General features: G+C 47.3%; 1 protein-coding gene across 8 annotated transcripts in view; it reads left to right on the top strand.

Annotated features, from left to right (window-relative positions):
* Positions 1-19,496, top strand: part of PTPRT (protein tyrosine phosphatase receptor type T) — a 939,599-nt gene that overhangs the window by 855,168 nt on the left and 64,935 nt on the right. For all 8 annotated transcript variants that reach the window (XM_031433788.2, XM_031433792.2, XM_064475672.1 and 5 more), the window contains 2 exons: positions 3,042-3,229; positions 19,301-19,388. In XM_031433788.2, the coding sequence (XP_031289648.2) occupies positions 3,042-3,229; positions 19,301-19,388 (276 nt within the window). The remainder of the gene's footprint in view (positions 1-3,041; positions 3,230-19,300; positions 19,389-19,496) is intronic.

Raw genomic sequence — 19,496 nt, forward strand, 5'->3', positions numbered from 1 at the left:
AGAAGAAATCAGAGGGGCGGTGGTCACCATAATCCCTTGGCTCACTCTGCAGCCTCCTCCCAGGCAGCGACAGGAGTCATTGCAAGGGAATTCACAGCCCTAGGCAATGGCTCCAGAAAAAAAGTGCAAAAGCAATCCAAAATATTATTGTGTGATAAATAAACATTCAAGACCCATAAATGAGAAGTTGAAATGGCATGAAAATTAAGGGTCTGGTGAGGAGAAAAATGAAAAACATTCTCTCCCTGGGCCAGCTGGTTTGAGTTACATTTTATGAGCAGCCTGTGGATTCCAGCGCCCTTGTTGAATTAGCAGCAGAGTCGCACGTTGATTTTAAGGCTCCCTCTCGAACAGGAACATCATGACGCTTTTTAATTGGGGCTGATAAAAAAAAATAATGTAGCATTACTTGTAAGTTCCTGAGAGAAGTGAGTTGTGAAATTGGGTTTTCATTAAACCTAATGATGGAAAATTAAGTATAGTGCGTCTGGTGAAATGGGCTGTGATAAAAGGCATCACTTCTGCATTATCAGAGGTTAATAAGGGAATAGGTGAAGTAAGATACATTGGGAAAGGGAGTCCAACTAGTTGAATTAATAAACCTTGAAAATCCCTTGGTTCCGAGTCTTCATAGCATCATTAGCACCGGCGTTGACATGATTACAAATGTTACGGCAATCCAAGTTGCTAAATTTCAGACACGTTTATTTTCCATTCCAGTGTTGGGTTTTGCTGACACCGAGTTTACAGTCTGTCTAGCAATGTGTTTAGGGGAAATATCCATATTGGTAGCTATTTGGTTTTGGAAACATTTGGCATCTCACAAAATTGTCAGGTGCCCGTTCCTAAGAAGGCTGTCTCTGCCAGGCAGCTGGCCTCCGAGGCAGCCCAGGCCCCAGGCCCGTGGGTCTCGGAAGACATCTGTCACCATCTGTGATGGTGGCTGAGAGGGGAGACGCTCACAGGGCTCCAGGCGTGGACTCCACCTCATCCTTTCCTGGGAACTGTGACATGCAGCATCTAGAGAAGCAAACTCTTCTCCTTTCTCCTCCATCCCCAACCGCACCACCGCATCACAGGGGGGCACTCACTGGAAAGATGCCTCCTTTCTATGGCACTGGGACACCTATCAGAAATAGTGTGAGTCTTTAAAGACAAGTCTTCTTCTTCAAATCTTTCAGTGCCTTCCCACTGGCTTGAAGCTTCTTAGACACCCACAGCCTTTCCAGGCCTGCCTCGTACCATCTCTTAGAGCTTTTCCCCCGTCCCATGTCCACCCACCTACCTCCGCTCCATCTCAGCCTCCTTGGTGTTGCCTAGATGTGCTTGGGTTTTCCGGCTTCTTTTCTTCTGCTTCTGATGGTTCTTCTTATCCGACTTCCCTACTGGACATCAAGCCTTGAGGGTAAAGGCTGTATTCTGTACATTTCCAGTGTCTACCAGACCCCCTGATGTAGAGTGAGGTCTCAGTAAACCCAGTTCCTGACCACAAGGGCGTGATGGGGAAGGGAAGCAATGCCCACGTTTGCCAAGCTCCACGTGTAAGCGGGGCCAGTGAACATGTGTTCCCTGTTCCCTAAAAGTCCTGGGAGAAAAATGAGCAGTATTTTTCTCATGCTTTTCAGGAAAGTTGTGCTACCATCTCACCCAGGCCCTTCTTCTGGTGCATACGTTTATATATTCCAGATCTTTCTGCTGGCAATCCTTTCCTTCCAAAAAACAGTTTTGCTCATGCTGTCACATAGGAGGAAAGTTCACTTTCACCCACAGACTCAGTGTTTGATGGATTATTGTGACATAGAGACAAACAAGCCAAAAGCAACATGGATTTTGAAAAGTCAGGTTGCAGAAAATGAGGAATACATGCTAAACCTCCAGGAAATGAGTCTGGTCTGGGGCTCCTGAGGTGCCTTGTGATGCCTGGAAACATCTGGGGGAGATGCCGCAAATCTGCTGGTTCTCATCTCCTGTGTGCCATAGACAGGAGGGCCTAGGGCATAGACTGTCTGTGTCTTTGGAAGGAGGTTGGAGATACCAAGCCTGAATGGTTCCAGATGAGATGAACTGGCCCTGAAGGACTGACAGCATATGCCCAACAGGGAACTGGTTGGGTAAGAAAGTGATTTAACTGGTCCACAGGGAACAGAGGAATTCAAATTCCAATGTTGGTAGGCATCAGTTTCCAGGGGCGCCAAACTAATAGGGGGCAGTTAAAGATTATTATCAGGGGATATTATAGATCTTATACCAAGGAGAGGTTTTATAAAGGAGATGATGAGGCATAGGACCCAGGCCTGGGAGAAGTAGCTGGCAGGACTGAAGGAAGAGGTTCATGCTTCCCTACCTGCAAAGTAGTTTGAGCACCACTCCTGGATCAAGAGGTTACGTGCGGGGGACATTAGACAGTAGACAGAAGGCGATCACTGTTCTGGAGCCTGTAGCTGGAGAGAGCAGTGAGAGGGGCTGGGTCCCTACCAGCTGCTGGGGATTCAAGACTGTCTCCAATTCCCTAGTAGAGAAACCAGGTCACAGAGATGCAGGCAAATGGACCAGAAGCAGATGCATGGCTCTGACTTCCAGGGACCTGAGGTTCTCCTCACCTGCAGGCAGACACCAGAGATGATTTTAGGCAACCTGCTTCCTAAGTAGGAGGGTGTTCCCAGTATCCAGCCCGCCTGGCTCCTCCCTGGTTCTGGGATTGGCCACGATTGGCCAAGACCACCCTGACAAGCCTGGAGGAAGGATGGAGACAGGCAGGAGATGGCAGCCAACCTGGAACCAAGTCTTTACTCCATTTAGATGGATCCTTGAAATAGAAACGAATCAAGGGTTATTGTGTCACTGGTTTGCTAGTGGTTTTAATGTTTAAATCTACCACCACAGCCACGCCAGGGAAGCAGCATGTCTCTAGTCTTTCTGGATCAGCTGAGTCCTGAGTTAGTTCCCTCAGCCCTCCTCACGTCATCCTGGGGGAGGCATGGAGGACAGGGGACAAAACTCCTATAGGTGATGGTCTGTTTTGCCCCTTCTCTTTGAACCAGATGGCAGCCGCGGGGAGCTGTCCCAGCCCACCCTCACGATCCAGACCCACCCCTACCGGGCCTGCGACCCCGTGGAGATGAGCTATCCCCGGGACCAGTTCCAGCCTGCCATCCGGGTGGCTGACCTGCTCCAGCACATCACCCAGATGAAGAGAGGCCAGGGCTACGGGTTCAAGGAAGAATATGAGGTAAGAGACCAGGCTGCGGGAAGCTGCCTGATGGGCACAGGCTTTGTGGTGCTAAAGCCTTGCTACTCAAAGTATGGTCCTCAGACCAGCCGCATCAGCACCACCTGGGAGCATGTCGGAAATGCAACATCTCAGTCCCCACCCAGACCTACTGCATCAGTTTGGATTCACAGCTTCCTTCAATAGGAAGATAGAATGGCTCGAGCCCCCATCCTGCGTGTTGTAGAAAAGCCAGCAGATCACCCCCGCCAGTGGTTTCTAGGAGGCCTGCTTGGTCCTGGTCACCTCTTGCTTCATAGTCATGCCTCTGTTGTCTTCTCAATCCCCCCACGTCAATATCTCACCTGGTGACCACTGTCCTCCCTCTCTCTGCACCTGCTCCTCACTCCTGCATCGGACATCCCTTTCCTTCCTCCCCAGCGCATCTCGAATGCAAAGGGTTTGTGAGTAACAGTTGTTACAGAGATTTGGGGAATCACAGACGGATTGCCACAAATACAGGAAGCACCTGAATACAAGTCACCTGAGAGTTCTCCATCCACTTCCTTCCCAAAAGTTCTTTCTAGCGTCCTCAAAATTTCTGTTTTTTCTTCTTTTTCCTAGCAGCCTGGAAAAGAACTCCCACACTCTCCTTACCTTCTTATGCAGAACAACTTAGCTGTCTTTGTCTCATTCCTTTTGTTTCAGACCTTGCCCATTAGGCCTCACCTTTTACAAACAAAAAAAGTAAAATAAAATGGAAGGAAAAACTCATCAAGATGTTTTCCTGAACTAAAGAACACCTCACTCCCCGAGAGGAATCCAGCTGCAAGCATCTCTTTCTTCTCTTTTCCTCTCCTCTCTCTCTCTTTCCGCACCTCTCCTCCCTCCTTCCCAAAATATTTTTTCAGCATTTACTGTGTGCCAGGCTCTGAGGTATTTGCACTAATTTTTTTGTGTGTGTTGTGTTTTTTTTTTTTCACATGCAGCATGTGCCCCAAATATGCAAGGTTCAGTTTCACTGTGTGCAGTGAAAACACATTGACTCAGACTCTACACATTTGGAATTCTTGATACTGCAGACTAAGTTTATCTCTCAGACGATATTCTGAGAAAGAGCTTACACAGCAGGATTTCAGAAGCTGTGTGAGATCATGAAATTGTGCTAAACTGGGGAGGTCCTTTCAGCCGTGTTCCAGCACAGCAAACCTTGTGGCCTGTCATTTTTGCTCCCAGAGTTTTAAAATTCTTTATTAGTTGAATGAAGAGTTTGGATAAGGTGATTACTAAGGGCCTGTCTGGCCCTAAAACTTTATGAGAGTGTAAAACATGGTAGCAAGGGGCATGTTTGACACATTTATGAGAACAAAAACGTTGACGTCAATGGATGTGAGTAATTACCAGCTCAGGAGAACCAGCAGTTAATTTCAAATATGGTCTAAGTAAAGTAGCATTTTTCACATACTCAATCTATAAATTTTGGAAGGATGTTGAGATCAGCGTTGCAAGGGGTGTTCTCATCAGCTCGCATCCCTGGGCCTCATTTCCTAGGAGGTTGGGCGAATGGCCCCAACCCCTTAGAGTGTGTGGGGTGGGAGAGGGTGCATGTGTGTGTGCTTACACACACTTGTGTGGATCTGTCTGGTGAGAAAATGTCAAGAGAGGGTGTGTTGTTTGTCAAGTCATGTTCAGTATCATGAAAGTTTAACAAGTCATTCGTCATAATATTTAATTTATTTTATAGTTTCAGATAGCGTTAAGGGACATATGTGACTTATCAGTTCTCAAAGCCTGAGAAACACCATTCTAAGAACCCGCAATCTAAAATTTGAAAACAAAAACACAAATACATTTGATGACGTTGGTGCATTTACTTTCCAAAATGACATCTCTTAAAATCATCCATCCCTGTATGGTAGGATTTGGGTTGATTTTTTTTTACATTAATTTTTTTGTACCTTTTTGCATTTGCCAAACTTTCTAATGTGGAAATTGAACTGCTTTTATAAATGAGAGAGAAAACAATACATGTTGTTCCGTCATTTGGGCTTCAACCAGAAATAGCGCTAAGTAGACTAGACTTGCCCTTAATTAGTTCAAATTATATTAATCAGTTAGCTTGAATGCTTAGCTTCTAGTTAACAGCATTTCCTAATTAACTAGAGGTTAATTGGAAAACATTACTTCATCGGAGTCTTTCTGCAGAGTCCTTCCACTTCCTTAGATTGTAGCTGGGTATTGCTTTGATCATCAGGGCCCCTGTGATGTCTGAAGTCTACATACTGAGCACAGAATGACAGATATTGTAGGTATAAGACTCCTGGGTCTTCAGTCCTGCTCTCAAACCCACAAGCTATGTGCTCTGTTTGTTGCCTGTCACTCCCCTATCCTGCTCAGTTTTTTTTTTTTTCATACAAATGAGTGGGTTTCACAAGTTGACATATAAGGGACCTCTCAGCTACAGAAAGCTGTGTCTTCTAAAATTCAATATGTTTACAATCACTTACAAATTTATTCATTAAATATTTTCTGAGTATTTACTATTTCCTAAGGACTGTTCTAGATATTTGGGATACAACAGAGAACAAAAGATCCTTGCCCCCATGAAGCTTGCGTTCTAGCAGAGGAAACCCAAAGTAAACCATAGGCTTAAAAATAAGTAGGTTATTTCACAATAAATTACTTACTGTAATATGTTAGTAAATAATATAGTATGTTATTTAGAGAGTGAAAAATACTGTTTGCTGTGTTACAAACTACCCCAAACCTTAGTGACAGAAAGCAACTGACTTATTGTGCTCGCTGAATCTGCTGAACAGGGTTAGTCTGTCTCTACTCCATGACGTCTGAAGCCTTGATTTGGAAGGCTCCAAGGTTTAGGACTGAAGTGATCTGAAAATGCCTTCACTCACATGTCTCACGGTTGATGTAGGTTATCACCTGCGATCTCAGCTGGGATTGCCAGCCGGAATACCTACACGTAGCCTCTTCAGATGGCTTGGGCTTCCTCACAGCGTGGTTGCCTCAGGATCATTGAACTTCTTACCTGGTGGCTCAGAGCTCCCCTGGCACGCCTGCCAGCTAGCCAGGTGCACAGCGCATCACCCCTTGTGACCTACACTCGGACCTCACACAGCGTCACTCCTACCACATTCTGTTGGTTATGAGCAAAAAGTAACTGCCTACGTTCTAGGGGAGGGGACTCAGACTCTGTCTCCTGAGAGAGGGAGGGGCAGCTGCAAGGTTCTAGAAGAGAATACAGAACAGAAGCTATAGGAAAATATAATCTGTGGATAATGCTTCCACAAGTAAGCACCATGGGGAAAGAAAGAGCAGAGCCATGAAGAGAGAAGGTGTATTCCAGGGACGAGGGGGTGAAGGAGGTTCCAATATTAAATAGGGTGGGAGGACTTTCTTTAATTAGAAGATGAGATTTGAGTAGAGACATAATGGGAAATATCTGGAGGAAAAGAGTTCAGATCAAGGGAGTAATACACCTCTCAGGTGTAAGGAGGCCGAGGGAGGCATGGATAGAGCGAACAAGGAGAAAAAGTAGTAGAGGGTGCTATCGGAGAAATAAAGGGGGCCTGACTATACAGTACCTTCTAAGTCCCTGTAAGGACGTTGGCTTTTACTTCGAATGAAGTGGAAAGCCACTGCAGAGTTTTGAGAGGACAAGTGATAATTTTCTGACATTATTTTCAAAGACTGATTCTAGCTACAATGTGGAGAACAGACATAGGGAGGAAAGGGTAAAAGCAGGGAAACCAGTTGAGAGGCCATTGCCACCCAGCGGAGAGACGGTGGTGACTCACGCCAGGATGTGGCAGTGGGGGTGGTGAGAAGTGGTTGGATTCTGAATGTATTTTAAAGACAGAGCCAACAGGATTTCCTAACACATTAGACCTGGCATGTGAGAGAAAGAGAGGAATCAAGGGTGACACCAAGGCTGCTACCTATGCCAGTGGTAGGATGGCGCTGCCACCAGTGGAGAAGGCAGGTAGAGCAGGCTTGGGAACAATAAAGCAATGGCGGATTCGATTTTGAACTGAATTTAAGATGTCTATTAGACAACTTAGTGGAAATGGAAAGAGGTAGTCGGGTATATGAGTCTGAAATTTGGAAAAGAAGCCTGGATTGGGGAGAGAACTTTGGTTGTCGTTGACATATAGACTGTTCAAAGTCACTGAGCAAGTGAGCAAAGACGGAGATGGGGACCAAGACTGAGCCTCGCCGAATTTCAGCTGGAAGATATTGGGCAGTTTTCATGGGCCAAGCGTTGTACTGGGCTCTAGGAACTGAGATGAGGTAGAGCCCTTGCCTTCTGCGGAGCTTAGAGCTTATTCTAAGAAACAGGCATATAAACTGACCATTTCACTGTTTGGCAAAATATCACAATAGAGGTATCCTCTGAGTGCTGTGGGAACCCTTGGGGGTGGGATGCCTTAAGCCTTGCCTGAGGGTGATGGCCAGTGCCTTTCTGGAAGACATAGAGTCTAAATTAAAGCTTGAGAAATAGGAGGGAACAGAGAGGGAGATGGGGCTGAGATTGTTAGTAGGGGCAGCCATGCGTGGGTGGGCAAGGGAATTTTGTCAGGCTGAGGAGTTCGGATTTTATTCCAGAAGCCATAGGGAGCCACTGAGGGAGCAGGATTATTTAAGCTCGATTTGCATTTTAGATGAAACTATTTAGCATGGGTTAGAGCAGGGAGACCAGAGGCAGGTAGGTGTCTGGGACACTGATTCAAGGAAAAGATGGAATTGCCTGAACCACGAGACTGGGCCCAGAGCCCAGACAAGCCCACATACATTTTTTCATGTAGAGCCATGAAATCAGCTTGTTTTCCTTAGCATATAAGTTTTAATCTCTCGATTTATATATATTTTAATTTCAGTGACTTGAATCATCCTAAATTGAGAGTCAAAATGCCTAGATTCAAGTCCTGTCTCCTTCATGAAGTATCTGGGTGACCTTGGGCTGGTTACTCCCCTTCTTTGGGCCTCCATTTCCATATTTATGCAGTGAAGATGAGGCAATTGGTCAAAGTGATCCAAAGAGTGCTCTGCCCGTGGTATTTTGGGAGTCTCGGTAGAAACCATTGTCCAGGCCCGCTGGATCTCTGTCCCACCTGTAGCACCACTGGACCCCACTCTCTGGGGCCTCCACCCCTGTAGTTATGTCTCAGTCCTAACGGCTATGACTGACCAGGAGCCTTGGGTTCCTAAGAACTCAAGAATGCCTACATAGCAAAGTAACTGCACTTGCTGTACAGATCTGAGTCTTAGAGGTTTTCAGTCTTGACTGCACATTAGAATTACCTAGGAAAGTTTTAAAAACAGCAATGCCCAGGCCGTCCTTCAGACCAATTAAATCAGAATCCCTGGAAGTGGGATCCAGGGATCAGTGTCTTCTGAGCTCTCCAGGTGACTATAATGTACTTTCAAGGCTGCGAGATGCTGGAGACCTGTGGAGTCCTCAGCACGTGCCCTGTGTGTGCCCACAGCCCCATCACCTCCCCTGCCGTACTTGCTACTGGTCATGTCTGATGCCCATGGAGGCATGTGATGAACCTTCCAATCTATCCTGCTGTTGGAACTCAGCCACATTAAAGTCAAGGGGCTTCTGCATGTGATCGTGAACTTCCGCATCTTCCCTCCTCCCCCTCCTACTTCCCCAGCCCAAATTCTCCCACTGTCCCCCGTTACAAAACAAAAACCCTAAGCATGCCATCAAATACTAACAGATGTTGGCTGGTCAGTAGGATTGTCTGTGTGCCCTATTACCCTGGCCACCATCATGATCAGCTGAGTAGCAGGTTTGGGGAGGATGAGGGACAACAGGAAGAGGTGACTTTGTGATGGAGAGAAGGAAGAGAAGCATGTTAATCCCAGTCCAATCCAGGCAGCCTGTCATCATAATGAATAGAACAAGCCCAGTAGGGAAACCAGAAGGTATCTGGTTATTACAGCTCCATTAAGACTATTTAAGGCAACAAGGAACAGCTGTGAGGAATATGACGCAGCCTAATGAAGAGCAAACATTTGTTCATTTTCCAGCTCTGGGCAGACACGCCGTGTGCATGGCTTTTGTGGGGTGAGGCCAGTGTTGGCATCTTTCTCTTAGTCATCTGTGGATGATGGTGGGCTGGCAGCCTCCTAATGGGGTGGAACCATGGAGACGGATGCTTCACATCACCCTAGATGCCCCCTTCTCTGCTCAGAGGCACCTGAGCAGAGACAGAGTGGACCTTCTGCTTCTCCCACATTTTTCTCTCCTCGGTTGGTACCAGAGTCACCGAACATCCCACTGCAGGTGACCCCTGAGAGATTCTGATCCAGTTCCTCAATTTGCAAATGAGAGACTCTTTTGTTAGGGGCCTGGGGAATTAGTGGCAGATACCCAGATCATGAAAGGGAAAAATTATGGTGGTTCTCCAACTCTGGAAACTCATAATGACCCAAATAGAAAGACTTGACTCCACCTGCTCATTGCATTCCACTCTCCATAGATTAAAATAAGGAGAAACTGGGCCGTTTCCAAAGGGGGCCGAAAGACGTCGGCAGCCCACGTGGTTCCAGACTTGGAAGTTTTTCTAGCAGAAAAGAGCTCTTGTACAAGTGCCTATTAACGGAGTCTTTTCCTTTGAGCTGATTTTATTTTTCCACTTAGTATTCTATTTGTAATCCAGCAACCAGTATTTTCTGTTTGATATGGGAACCCTCCCCAACCAAGTGAGCAAATTTTAAGTGGTACCTTTAAAAAAATCCCTTGACTGGGAGTCAAGACCCGGTTCTCGGTCTGTTCCTGACATGCTGGGTGGACTTGGACAAGACTCTTCCATCTCTGCTCCCTGTTTCATCTTCTGTGAAACGTCTGACTGCACAGCATGGGCTCCAGAAACCTGATAACACTTATTCTTATTTCATTTGGCCAGACACGCTTCTTGAGTACCTACTGTGTACCTTACGTTGTGTGAGGGACTGGAGATAGTTAGAAAGATAAAGAAAATGCTCTACTTTAAAGGAAGCTCATGGGCTTACGACAACATGTAATTGCATAACAGAAATTTAGGTAGTAGGTAGCCACTTAAGTGAGTTGCTAAGTGCTGGTGAAAAACTTTACGACTGAGAATAGTTCTATCCAGAAATTTAAAAGGCAGTATTTCTTAAAAGAAAGACACCTCCCATCTGTGGGTTGTTCCTCTAGGTGCCCAGAGTGTCTGGCTTAAACTTGAAGGTGAGCCTTCCCCAGGAATTTGCTGTTTCCATTTGCTTTCCTGCCTAAATTAGTGGTTCTTAAACTGAGCCGTGTGTCAGAACTGCCTGGGGAGTTAGTAAAGAACACTGGGACACAGGCTTATTGACATGAGACAGGCCCAGGCCTCGGTGTTCTACCGAATTCTCTAGGAAATCTAGATCCCTACCAAAGTTAGAACGGCTGGCCTCAAATTTGTCATTTAGAAGAGATCTTGTAGCTTTTAATGGAGCCTCTGAAATGGCGCTCTGTGTCTCTACCTGCAGACATGCACTCCGCTATTCTGCCTGTTCCAAGTTCCTGTCACAGACAAATACCCCGTCTTGCCACCATCTGATTTTCAACTCAGCCTCCCCAGCAGAACTCATAAATTACCGTCTACTTAGTGACATGGCGCGCAATAATATTTGCTCTCTTGATGCCACTCTGAGTAGACGTCATTAGTCATCCTCTCCTGCCTTCTCCATCCACATTTATAATCCCTAAGGCGTGTGCTTTTCAGCAGAGAAGGAAGCATTTGTTGAAAATGTGGCCTCTGCCAGGGCCACCACTAACTCATACCACACCTTAGAGTGAAATAGCAAAAGGTGCCTGTCTCGAGATATTTGACTTCATCACCTTCCAGAAAATGTTTTAATATATCCAGAAATCCATCATGCCTACCAGATGCATGGTGCTCCCTAAGATGCAGTGCTCTCGTGTTGTGCACAACCTGTACAGCCATCCTTGGCGGCCCTTGCCATCTACCAGCTGGCCATGGCCTTCAGTAAACATAGGTGTTTACTGAACTCCTGGGCCACAGTTGAGACCCAACCTTAGGCTTCCAACAGCTCATGAAACACTTTCTCTCTTCCTGAATACTATGTCTTACCTGTACCTAGTGTGACCAGCTTGTCCCAGGTGCCCAGGATGGTCCCAATTTTAAAACAAAAGTTCTACATCCTGGGAACCTCTTTGGTCTAAGGAAAACCAGAAGAGATATTGCAGGGAGCCCCCATCTTTGCTCTTGGGAGAATAAGCTGGATGTTTCTGATCAGTGGGAAGCAGCAAAGGAATTCTGGGAAAGCCAAGGGGCCTTGACAGCGTGTCCGTGGGAAAGAGTGGGATGGAAGAGACTGAACACCTGCTATGTGCCAGGCCTTGTGTTAGATGCCTACAGGCATTATTTCGGACAATCACTAATCATTACAGAACTCCATGGGTTTTGTGTATTCTTTTTTTCACTTTTTGGTTTGCATGCTGCAGAATCTATTTTTGGAGGGCAGGATGCACAGCTCTAAGCATTTTAATAAATGCATAGAGTCATATAAACACCAAAACACTCAGGATACCTAAGAGTCCCAACAGCAAAAGCATTCCCCCGCTGCCGCCAGGTAGTCAAATCCCCCCCCCCCCGACTCCTAACCTGAAGGGTCTATTATTGACTTCATTTTCAGAAAAGTTGATTGAGACTTGGAGGGGTGAAATGATTTGCAATAAAAATATCCACACACTCTAATCCATCTGCCTTTTGCAAAACCCTGCCTTTTGCCTGAACGACATGCACAGCTAGTGAGCAAGAGATATTTCTTGACAAGATGAATGAATGATAGGCCCAGGTGACATGGCTCCTCCTTGGTTAGACTCTCCGGGATCTGTCCTGCACCTGGAGTGTGCAGGGGTGGGTGGGCGCACAGGGAAATCCTGGCAGGCTGGACTCATCATGGAGGAAGCAGGCCCTCAGCTGTGCCCTGAAGCATCAGCCGGGAACTGCCTGGGTCAGCATTCCCTGGGCCTGGTTTTGCTGCACCCCAGGGCATATCATATCCAGTTATCTCCAGGGATAGAGTCAAGCCAAAGGGAGTGAGGAGAGCACCGCAGCCGACAGAATCTGCTGAGGTTAGTGGATGAGCAAGTGGAGGAAATGGAGCAGGACATGGAGGTGAGCCGCTCTTGGAAGCTCTGTGTTTGGATGTCTCGCTCTTTGGGGGCATAACTCAAGGAGGCTTAGGTGCAAAGAAGGATGTCCAAAGAAGGATGGCAAGCTTCAGAAAGGACTTCCCTATCTCAGGAGGGCCAAACCACCAGATGGGAGGAGGAACCAGCCTAACAGGCATCAGGGGCAATTTTCAGTTCTCACAGTAATTAAAGAAACAGAGTTAAAATTAAAACAGAAAATTAAAGTAACAGAAGCTAAAGTATTGAGGGGAGACCAGGGTATGTTGCACAGTCCTGACTCAGCAGAGCAAGGTGGAAGGCCCCAGGGGACTTCAGCTCTGTGGCTGGGAGAGAGGTTGGATAGGTGGGTGGGTTGCAACATTGGAAGAGTGAGTCTGGGCCAGGCACCAGATGATAATCTTATCCTAAAGTCCACGAAGCCTGTCAAGACGGAAAACGGGAGGGCCCAAAGGGCAAGTGCTCTTAGTCACTTGTCGTGATGCTGGTACTGGCTCAGCCTCCTCATGGTAAAAAATGTCTAGTTAACTGAGAATAAAACTCACATTCTTGGCCGTGGTCCATAAGACCTCAACTGAGCGCCACACCCTCCCCATCCAAACTATGCGTCACTTTTCTCAGCTCTGGAGAGCCTCCCTTCCAGTTCTGGAACACACACGGCTGACTCTACCTCGGCCTCTGCGCTCACTGTCAGCCTGGAGCATTCTTCCCCCAGCCCCTGCCGTGGCCGGCTTCTGCTCATCATTTATTTATCAGCTCAAGTGTGTCAACAAGAGACAGGCCAGAGCCCACCTGGAGATGAACACGCCGGGTTTAGGAACCGTGGGGCATCTCAGGAAGAGGATGTCAGAAAGGACGCAGGCTGTGGGCCGTGTTAGGGGATTTGGGTTTTGTTCTGGATTGGACACATTAGGAAGTGGTAAGGTGGGGCACCTTTGTAAATCTTAACTATCTGAAGGAGCACAAGCGAGAAGCTAAAGCTGAAAGTGACCGAGGATCAGCTGTCACTCATATTAGCCAGGACAGGGGATGTCTGTTGGGCTTGGACAATGTTCCTGAGTGTGTCTGGATGTAACTACAGAGTGGTCACGTTTTTGCCTTGCTCCATCCTGATCTCTGAGTAGCCTTGTCTGATGTTGGCATTCTGTGAAATTGTTTATGTTCAACAGGAAAGCACCAAGGTCCAACCGTGAGTGCCAGGCCCACTCCCAGAAGTCAGGGGCTGCTTTTTTCCTTCTCAAATGTCACCTTTTCCTAGAGTCCTGCCCGTTCCACCCTGTCTAAGCCAGTCCCTTGTCCCAAGTCACTGTCTATCCCAGCACCTTGTTTATTGCCTTTATAGCATTCATTATAAACAACAATTATCTTGTTTGCTTATTGTGTGCACCTTCCCACAACTAGGACATAAAATTCATGAGGTCTTATCTGCCATATCCATTGCGATTATTTCTAGGACCTAGCACAGCCCTAGCACCCAGATGGTCCCTTGGAAAAAGCAGAAAGGAAAGAGAGAGGGAAGGAGGGAGGGAGGGAAGATGGGCTCCCTCAGTATGTATTCTTGGGCAAATCATTTCCTGTTTCTGGACCTCACTTTGCTGGTCTGTAAAGTGAAGCAATAATGTTCTCAAAAGATCCCTTTGGATCTGTCTTTCGAGGATTGTATGAATACCACAGCTCAGACATCCAGAGGGGCAGATATCCCCAAGTGTACCTTTTAGGACTAAAAATAATAAACACACACAACTGCGTTAGAAAAGCAACACTGTGGAAAAGTAGGAAACATTTCCACACTCAGATAAGAGTGTAAAAATAGAGCTCAGCACTCTAAGGAGAGGAGAATGAGGAAAGGAAAGTGGAGATTGATAATGGATGAATATAATGAGATGGCAATTTTGGTTTCAAAGAATGTGATTAGCTCCTAATGACTGCCACCATTCCCTGGTCAATCTACTGTAACGAGCCACTAATGTAAAAATAATGCCCCTCGGCTGGCTCACTTTGAAGATGGAGATGAGTGTCCCTTTCAGACTTTTACCCCCTCGTATTTTTTTTTTCCCTTCATAAGATTATCCCCTATTAGATCGCGGCTCCCTAAAAAGGGAAATGGATGTGTGATCAAAGTCTGCAAATGAGAGGGTCATTACCGCTCACTCCTGGGTGGCTCCATGAGGTCTTGCCTCTCTGCCTTTGTCAACATCATCACAGCCCTGGGCCTGCACATTCTCCATCATCCCCCACCAGTGGGGAGACAGAGGCTCCCAGGGTTGTGCCAGGGGCTGGCGTGGTCTCCCACGGAGAAGTGCCGCTCATCACAACTCAACACAACTTCTTGGGAATTTTCATAGGTTATCTGCACGCTGGTGCTTCCTGAAGAGCACAGCCTGGATGTTGAAAGGGTTCCCAAACTGTGCCTTTTAAGGACTCTGAGGATGGACGGGGACCTTCATTAAACCTCTGCAGTGTCTCCGTGCAGAGGGCGCGTGCTTACTCTGTAGGGCCTCACGGATCAGGGCAAAGAGGAAGTACATGGAGGCACAGTAAACAAAAAACTGCCCAGCAGGTCTGTGCAAAAGTGAGGCAGGAAGCTTTATGGGGTAGTGAGCTCTCTGTCACAGAGGGCATCCAAGTCTAAGGGTATCCAGGTAACACAAGCTATGGATCAGCCAGTCAGCTGCCTAGAAGACCACTGGTGGAAGGCAGCACAAACATTATTTTCAAGGTCACTTACACCTCTGAGATTCCAAGATCTTTGCCTTCTGTGTGCACCAAGGTCACCTCACCCACTAATCTTTTTCATCAGTCAACTCACTTATTCAAAAGAGGTGATTTGAGCACATATAAAATATAAAGTCAGTATTGGGTTCTGGAGACACAGACATGAATAAGATGCTACCCTTTTACCTGGAGTAGCCCATCACCAGGTTGGAAGACAGGACACTCAGATTATCAGATGTGACGGAGTCTATCTACCGATAGAAGTGACTGACTAACTGGGGACGCAGTGGGATAGTGGGGAGGTAAGTGGAGAATGTTTCACAAAAGAGAAGATGCTTGGACTGGGTTTTGAAGGATATGTAGGAGTTTACCAGGCAGACTCAGGTGGAAGAGAATTTCAGGCAGAGGAAACAGTATATATAGTCAGTCTCAGAAGTTTGTAACACCTAAAATTGTCTGTGGCATTGCATTTAGGGGCTAATCATTGGAATATTGGTTTAAGGGCAAGGAATGAGTCTGGAGGGACATGTAGGGTGAAATCATTAAGGACCTTGTATTAAAGAGTTTAGAATTTATCCCTGAAGCCAACAGCAAAGGGAGTAACTGGGTCCTGTTCGCACTTTAGAAAGATCTCTCTGATCACAGAGGAGAATGGATTGGAGGGGACAAAACCGAAGCACGAGAAACCAATGAGGAGACTTGTGGGAAAGTGTTTCTCCAGGTAAATTCACTGTTTGCAAGAATCATGGCTGCACATTAGAATCACCCAGGGAACTTTAAGCACTACTGACGGCTGGGTCCCTTAGACTCCGATTAATAGTCTAGGGTAGGGCCATGGCTTTGGAAGTTTTAAAGCTTTCCCCAGAAAAGCTTCAGCCGTTACAAAACCTTAAGCTAACTGTAACCTGGACCCTGGTGAAGAGTGGGTAGCCAACAGATTTTTTTTCTGGAAAAATTAGTATGAAAATATTCAGAGTCTCCTATTCTTGTTTTCACACCACTTTGGGGTGGACATGATTAGAAGAACAGCTGACTTTTATTACATAGGGTTTCAGATGGAAATTCCATCCCCTAGAATATTAGCTTAAACATCAGGAAGTCCAGTCCTACCCCTGAGACAAGCCCACCCCACCCCGGCAGAGAAGCAGGAATATATAGGCCTGGCCAGTGGCCGAGAGAGCCAGAGCTACCCGGCTGGGGTGAGAGCTTGAGGCCAAGGGCTGGAACCCGAGTTCTGAGAGTTACCTGCAAAAGCAAGACGCATTTGCAGCCTACAGATGGCCTGCTCTGGTGCAGGAGGGCTGCAGCGTGATGGGCAGTTACAATGGGGAGTAAGGAGGGGACGGGGGGCAGAAAAAGAGTCAAGCCCTCCGTCTGCAGAACAAGTGCCTCCCTGTCTCCACAGCACTTTACAAGCTCAGATTCAGGGCAGAGCCTGGACCTGTTTTCCTTCTCCTCCAGAGTGCCAGCCTAAGGGTTTCTGAAACACGTGAAGAACAAAGTGCTGATCAGTTAATAACTGGGAAGGCACTCTGTTACCCCAGCTAAAACCCTGGGCAAAACTAAGTTGGAGAACCAGGCAAGGACCTCCCAACCCCATCTCCGTTCAATCAGGAATAGCCAGGTAGCAGGATGGCCATCAATTCTGCCTCCCCACCCACCGTGCGAGGTTGAGGATCATGGTCGTGCTTCTAGGAAAAAGGGCAGCACACTGCAGCCACAGGCTGAATCCAGGCCAGCACCTCTGCTTCTCCCGGAACACAGCCACGCCCTATTGTCTGCACTGTGCCCATGACTGCGTTCACTCTGCAGCAGGGGAGTTGGGTATAAGTAGCTGCAACAGGGACCGTGTGACCTATGGAACCCATAATGCCTACTAGCTCATTACAGAAAAGGTTTGCAAGTCCCTGCTCTAGAAGAAGACCCACCCAAAGTGGCTTGGAAGATGCATGGGAGACCGGAAGCAAGGAAGGGGACATCACACGTGGTCTGGGGCTTGGAATAGACAGTGGTCCTGCCTGCCTGTAAAACATTGCCCACTGAATGGCTGAATTTCTGACCAATCAGGTTGCAGACTCCTCCTTGCTTAGGATAATGGACCTGGTGAGGAATAGGTGGGCAACGTCAAGGCTGGTGTATTCAGATGACTGGAAGCTCCTCTCCCCTGCACTGGCTGCAGGGAGCTGTATAGACTGAAGATGTTGCAAATTCGGTCTCAGAAGCAGTGCAGGGGCTGTGGGGAGGGCATCCGTTCTGTTCTGCCAGAGACAAGATGTGGTCTGACCTTCATGCTTCTGCAGCTGTTCTGAAGCTGTTCCTGTTCCCTTAAGTGCCCGCCTTCCTTCTCTGGGAGATAAGAGACTGCACCCTCCCCTATGTTTCCATAACACTTGGGTCCTAACTCTGTTCCGTCACTCCACGTGGTTGTTTACTTGTCTGTCTTCTCTTAAACTCATGAGCCCATTTCTTGCTTCCCTCTAGCTCTGACTCTGACCCTCTGTGTCCACTTTCCTACTCAGCACCTCAGCTTGGATGTTGAATAGTCATCTCAAACTTGGCTCACCCTGATGCAGTTGTTCTTATTGCTTGAACATGTTAAGAAGCAAGTACTGTGCATGGTTCTGAGCACTTTGTGTATCCAAAACACAACCCTTAGCTCCTGCTCCCCTAAACCTGTTTCTCCCCATCTGCTTCTTCTCCACCTCAGTCAAAGACAAGACTCTCCACTCAGTTCTTCAGACCGACAGCCTGGGAGTCAGCCTTTGTCCCTCTCTGTCCTCCATAGTCCATGTGCACAGTAGGTGTGTTGTGCCCTGCCCACATCTCCCCTACACTCGCTGGTCCCGGGTATGCCCACCCTTCCTTCTGGAAGCGCCTGTGACTTTTTGCTGGAGGACTTCCTGAAGACAAAAGACATATGCATGCCTTGCCTGCAGAGCATGACGGAAGGCCAGGGATTACCTAAGAGTTGTCCTCAACCAATGACAGATGGGAACTGGAGGGTAAACACCCCAACTCCCTTCTCCTCCCTGGGGGATCACTCTGAGGCACGAGATGGGCCTATGGGATTAAGCCCCAGGTGCAGTGGTGCCTTGTTCATTGATGGCTTACCTCCCTGGCTTGTCTGACACTTCCCACTCTCCCACCCATGCTCCTTATGATTACCTCCCAAATAAATCTCATACCAGAATCCTTGTCTCTGAGTCTGCTTCTGTGGGGAGACCAAAACCTACAATATTCAACTGAACATGCTGCAAATAATCACTTCTCACTACTTCCACTGCCACCATCCTGGTACAAGGTACCATGATCTCTTGCCTGGACTATTGCAATGACTTCTTAACTGCTCTCCCCTCTTCCTCCCCATACATGAGCCAGAATGCGCTTTATAGAATGTGAAATGAATCAGCTAACTGCCCTGCTCAAAACCCTCTCATGTTTTCCCATCACACCTAGAATAATGCCCGACTCGCCGCTCATGACCACAGTGCATATGCGCCCTGAACTCTCCCTGTCTGTCTACACGCTCTTGTCCCCGCTTTCTCCCACCCTCGTCCTTGAACAGGGTCGTTTGGTCACCACCTTGGCACCCACCGTTCTCTCTGCCTGGAAAACGCTTCCTGCTTTTCTCGGCGTGACTGGCTTTTTCACCTCATGAAGGAATTAGATTAAGTGTTGCCTTCTCAGAGAAGCCCTCCCAGCCTGTGCATTCCAAAATAACTCTTGTCACTCCCTCTCCACTCTGCTTTTTTTCTTCAGAGCGTTTCCCACTATTTAAAATTACATATGTTTGCTTATTCATTTGCTGCATCGGCCAGTCGACTGGAAGCTCAAGGGGGATTTTTGTCTATTTCTCTGTATTCCGAGTGCCTAGAATAGCGCCAAACACACATTCTCCAAGTGAAAGGACTCAAATATCCTTCAAGTGAACAAATGAACAAATGACGCCCCTACTGGAGATTTGAGCTCATGATACACAAAAGACGTCAATAACATTTGAGCTCGTGAACAAGTGAGTAAGTCAGGGAGGCACCGAGTCTGTGTTCTTCCCAGGCCCCATCCAACAACACACAGCCTTTATACCATGTCACCCCTCACAGTGGGTCTCATTTTCCCTGTTGGCTTGTCTACACTCAGATTAAGCTCCTGTCTCAAGCCAGACTGATCACTCTGTCGTTTCTATTTAGGCCTTACCGGAGGGGCAGACAGCTTCGTGGGACACAGCCAAAGAGGACGAAAACCGCAACAAGAATCGATACGGCAACATCATATCCTGTAAGTGTCCCTCTGGTGGGGGTGGGGGGAGGCGCCAGGCTTTGGGAACATGGACAGAAAGAAGCTAGCACTCTTAGTCACCTGGAATCCGCTACCAAATAATCCTTG

Source organism: Camelus dromedarius, chromosome 18 (assembly GCF_036321535.1).
Source record: "Camelus dromedarius isolate mCamDro1 chromosome 18, mCamDro1.pat, whole genome shotgun sequence".
Classification (NCBI taxonomy): domain Eukaryota; kingdom Metazoa; phylum Chordata; class Mammalia; order Artiodactyla; family Camelidae; genus Camelus; species Camelus dromedarius.